This window comes from Sprattus sprattus (assembly GCF_963457725.1).
Source record: "Sprattus sprattus genome assembly, chromosome: 4".
NCBI lineage: Eukaryota > Metazoa > Chordata > Actinopteri > Clupeiformes > Clupeidae > Sprattus > Sprattus sprattus.
Window position 1 is genome coordinate 26914864 of NC_137923.1, and position 5172 is coordinate 26920035.

Here is a 5172-nt window from a genome sequence, read left to right on the forward strand (position 1 = left end):
TTCAAGCAGCTCGGCTTCTTTTCATGGCTTGTGACCATCCATCTTCCTCTTGATCACATTTCAGAGTTTTTTTTTATGGGATTCAGGTCTCGAAATTGGGCTGGCCATGACAGGGTCCTGATCTGGTGATACTCCATCCACACCTTTACTGGCCTGGCTGTGTGGCATGGAGCATTGCCCTGCTGGAAAAAACACTTCTCAGAGTTGGGGAACATTGTCAGAGCAAAAGGAAGCAAGTTTTTCTTCCGGGACAACGTTGTACTTTGCCTGGCTGAGGTTTGTAAAAGACCATAAGGATTGAACCAAAGCGGACTGAAAGGTCTCCTAGTTCGTCTTCTCTGATGAGTCCAATTTTCAGCTTTGCCCAACACATGGTCGTCTGATGGTTAGACGGAGACCTGGAGAGGCCTACAAGCCACAGAGTCTTGCACCTACTGTGAAATTGGACTCATCAGAGAAGACGAACTAGGAGACCCTCCAGTCGGCTTTGGTTCAATCCTTATGGTCTTTTACAAACCTCAGCCAGGCAAAGTACAACGTTGTCCCGGAAGATAAACTTGCTTCCTTTTGCTCTGACAATGTTCCCCAACTCTGAGAAGTGTTTTTTCCAGCAGGGCAATGCTCCATGCCACACAGCCAGGCCAGTAAAGGTGTGGATGGAGTATCACCAGATCAGGACCCTGTCATGGCCAGCCCAATTTCGAGACCTGAATCCCATAAAAAAAACTCTGAAATGTGATCAAGAGGAAGATGGATGGTCACAAGCCATGAAAAGAAGCCGAGCTGCTTGAATTCTTGCGCCAGGAGTAGCATAAAGTCACCCAACGGCAATGTGAAAGACTGGTGGAGAGCATGCCAAGACACATGAAAGTTGTGATTTTAAATCAAGGTTATTCCACCAAATATTGATTTCTGAACTCTTCCTAAGTTAAAGCATTAGTATTGTGTAGTTTAAAAATGAATATGAGCTTGTTTTCTTTGCATTATTCGAGATCTGAAGACACTGCATCTTTTTTGCTATTTTGACCAATTGTCATTTTTCTGCAAATAAATGATCTAAATGACAATATTTTTATTTGAAATTTGGTAGGAATGTTGCCAGTAGGTTATAGAATAAAACTAAAATGTACATTTTACTTTAACACATACCAATAAATAGTAAAACCAGAGAAACTGATAATTTTGAAGTGGTCTCTTAATTTTTTCCGCGGCTGTATATATATATATATATATATATATATACTGTATGTGTGTGTATGTGTGTGTGTGTATGCTTGCCTACAAAGTGCTTGCTGGTTCTGCTCCCACCTTCCTAAATTCTCTTGTCTAGCACTGCCGCCTGTACAAGCACGGCAATCCAGACTATTCTCAGTTGTAGTTCCACGTTGGTGGAACGAACTGCCTAGCACTACCAGAGAAGGGGCGTCCCTCTCTACCTTCAAGAAGCTCTTGAAGACCCAACTCTTCAGAGAGCACCTCCCTTCCTAACTGGCACCTTGGCTTAACCTGCACTTAAGCAGTGACAGTCCCGCACTTCTTTTTCTTTCTATGTCATTTTTCTATTTCTTAAAAAAAAGTAGTATTTATTGTTACACCAGGTTTTATTGCTCTTAGCTTGACTGTTCTCTCCCTTGTAGGTTGCTTTGGACAAAAGCGTCTGCTAAATGACTAAATGTAAATATAAATGTGTGTGTGTGTGTGTGTGTTTGTGTGTGTGTGTGTTAGTGTGTGTCTGTGTGTGTATGTGTGTGTGTGTATGTGTGTGCACGCTTCCATGTGTTCCACTGGAATGGGGAGTGTGCGTAAGGAGCAGTGCTGGACAGGTGTCTTTCAGTCGGTAGTGTTTAGAATATCAAATGACTCAAACAGACTCCCACATTCACAGACACACAATCGCACACACACACACACACGCACACAGACACATGCACACTCACACACATCCAATTTCAAGACAAATCTGAAGTCATACCAGTGTCACTTGACCCTAACGTCCAAAGACACATGCAAACTTGCATGCGTCAGATTTTACACATATACAATCACATGTAGACATAATGGATGCACATTTGAGTTCAGAAGCCCCAAACAGTGTCAATAGGTTAAAAGCTGGATGCAGTGACACCCATGACCCAACCGCTCCTCTTCAACTGCGGGGGGGGGGGGAAGGTGGCGTGTGTGTGTGTGTGTGTGTGTGTGTGTGTGTGTGTGTGTGTGTGTGTGTGTAAGAAGAAGAAGAAGGAGGAGGTGGGATTAGGTGGTTCATGTGAGGTGATGTTTGAGTTACATCCCATGTGAGCGGATTAGGAGGAATTTAGGGGGTGCTGGATAGGGTCACGATGGAACAACCATCTGTGTCACCTACAGAAACTATGAACACGCGCACACACACACACATACACACACACACACACACACACACACACACACACACACACACCTCTACTTACAGATCTGACATACTTATTAACAGGCACTGCCCACACATCCAGACACGTTTGGAATCTTGCTTTTAATCAGTCATTAAATGTACCATCTCCACCCTTATCTATGTGGGAAATAGATGGATCACACATAAATACAAGTTAGTGGCAGGGGCGGATTTAGTTACTGGCTTGTGTATGTGGGGGTTCTTGTGTATCTCTGTGTAGTGCTAGTGTTGGTTGTAATGGATAAGAACAAAACTTGGTCACATTGGTTCTGTGTTGTTGAGTAGGATTGTTCTCAAAGTCATCACCGCTCCCCAGGGAAGAGCACTGGCATACACACACTCTCATCTCACTCCTCTCACACACTCACATCTCTGTCATCTTACATGAAGCTTTCATCCTGACTTCAACTGAGTTCCATTACAGTGCGCAATCTGTATGTAGATGAGCCCTTTTTGCACTGCTATCATGCAAAGCTGTGGAGTAAGCCTGTTGTGTGTGAGGAACAATAAGATATGCTAATTTTTCATGAATCATGGCTGCCTCTGGAAAATGGATCACTCTTTACCTTTATCTTGACATTTCCCTTTTTATCTCTATGTTTGAAAGCATCAGTGGCTTTGTTCTCCTTTTGGTGATTTGAAACTTCCATTTCTGTCCCCCCTCCCCTTCAGAGCCCCCCGTCCCCATCGCCCCTCCCCAGCTGACAGCAGTGGGCGCCACCTACCTGTGGATCCAGCTGAATGCCAACTCCATCAATGGCGACGGCCCCATCTTGAACCGTGAGGTGGAGTACCGGACCCTGAGCGGGAGCATGTACGACCTGCAGCCTGTGGACAAGGCCACGCACAAGATTGGCCACCTGGACCCCGACACCGAGTACGAGATCAGTGTGCTGCTCACCAGGCCCCTGGAGGGAGGCACCGGAGCACCGGGACCCCCCCTCAGGGCAAAGACCAAGTGTGCAGGTAGGCTGTGGGAAGGGGGTGGTGGTGTGTGGGTGTGTGTGTGTGTGTGTGTGTGTGTGTGTGTGTGTGAAAGCATGTTCCATGGCTTGTTCCGCTGTTGACATCAGATCAGATATCAGGGAAGTTTGTTTTGAAATCACTGTTTTTAAACAAAAGATAGTACTCTGCATCAACGTGTTGCCTTTTAGGAAGCCATGATTGACACATAGCCTGTGTAACACTCAGTTGAAGTTGTACAACTCATGAAGGGTGTCTAAATATGAGGCTTGTGTCTACCAGAGGTAGTAAGTTGGTAGCAGAGAACTTCTTCACATAGCGTTAGCTAGCTTTATCACCAGCCCAATCCTCAACCCCTTTCCTCTTATTTGTGTGTGTGTATGTGATTGTGTATGTGATTGAGTGTGTGTCTGTGTGTGTGTGTCTCTATGTGTTTGTTTGTGTGTGTGTGTGTGTGTGTGTGTGTTTGTCAGTGAGTGTGTGTGTCTGTGTGTGTGTCTGCGTGTGTGTGCGTGTGTGCGTGTGTGTGTGTGCGTGTGTGTGCGTGTGTGCGTGTGTGCGTGTGTGTGTGTGTGTGTGGGTGTGTGGGTGTGTGTGTGTGTGTGTGTGTCTGGGCACGTGCATGTATGAGGTCCTTCTCCTTTAATCTGTGTTGTGTTCTTCTCCTCCCCTTATAAATCACCCTTCTCCACAGGGGCAGTTTAGCTGGTCAGGTAGAAAGGACTATTTACATTTCACTCTAATGAGCGATTTAACCTTCCTCCGTTGGGGAGGGTTTGTTAAAACAGCACAAAAGAGTCCAATGGGGGCCAAGAACAGGACAACAATGGGCTTAATCACCAGACCCTGAAAAACAGCACCTTTACCTCCAGAGGCTCTCTGCTCTCTCTTTCTTTTTCTCCTCCTTCTCTCTGGGCTTCCATTGTGCTTGCTGTCTTTCATCCTTTTTTAAAAGAAAGCCGAGCGACAATGCCATGGAAACACTGAAGTGTTTGGCCACGATCGACAGGCTGGGTTGTTAGTCTTTTCTGTGGCTTTCAGACTACTAATTATAACCGCTGCTGTCATATAGTGCTCATTTGGTCAGGGTTAGTCTTTTCTGTTTCTTCTACCTTTTTTTCAACTTATTTTTGGTGGATGGTATCCTTACTTAGACTTAACTAATTCACATGAAACTTGGTATGTTTGGAGCCCCCGTGGCTGATAAACCTTGGCTTTGTGTTCCTAGGTGTGTGTTGCCCTTGATGCTAGCGCACCCAGAAGTGAGGAGAGGTGGCCTTGAGGAGGTGCATTACGATTCATTTGTGGAGTGGCACCACCTTGTGAATAATGTTCAAAGCAGTTCACTAGCCAAAATGTTGTGATGTAAAGGCTCAAAAGTAACGGACTTTAACCCTGTATCACTTCCACATTCTTTGGACGCGCTCCAAATTTTGTGAAATGTCGTCGGTAGGGGGGTGCTGCAACTAACACAACACTCAAGAACTGCTTTAGCAAACATTTTAAGATTTTGTATGCTTATACTTGACTTCATTTGCTCAAATCTCCTAAGCGCCATTTGGCCCGCTTAACAAAATGGCAGCCACGGCTAATCAAAAACAGCCAATATGTGCCTGTGTGAATGGCCAGTCTCCATTAATTAGTAGGCTCATTAATAATGGCATATAGAAGCTATTTAGAAACTATTTACCCATTTGCAACAACATTTTCCTCTGTTCCTCTGACATGGTTTGGTCTATCTATCGTGTGTGTGTGTGTGTGTGTGTGTGTGTGTTTGT

The 5172-nt window shown here is 45.0% G+C and overlaps 1 protein-coding gene across 1 annotated transcript in view; it reads left to right on the plus strand.

The window, feature by feature from the left end:
• The window catches only part of LOC308363283 (receptor-type tyrosine-protein phosphatase mu-like), a gene marked incomplete at both ends in the record, with an annotated part of 177696 nt that overhangs the window by 53256 nt on the left and 119268 nt on the right, over positions 1–5172 (plus strand). Inside the window, one exon of the mRNA XM_080836087.1 lies at positions 3104–3397. Coding sequence (XP_080692213.1) covers positions 3104–3397 — 294 coding nt within the window. The remainder of the gene's footprint in view (positions 1–3103; positions 3398–5172) is intronic.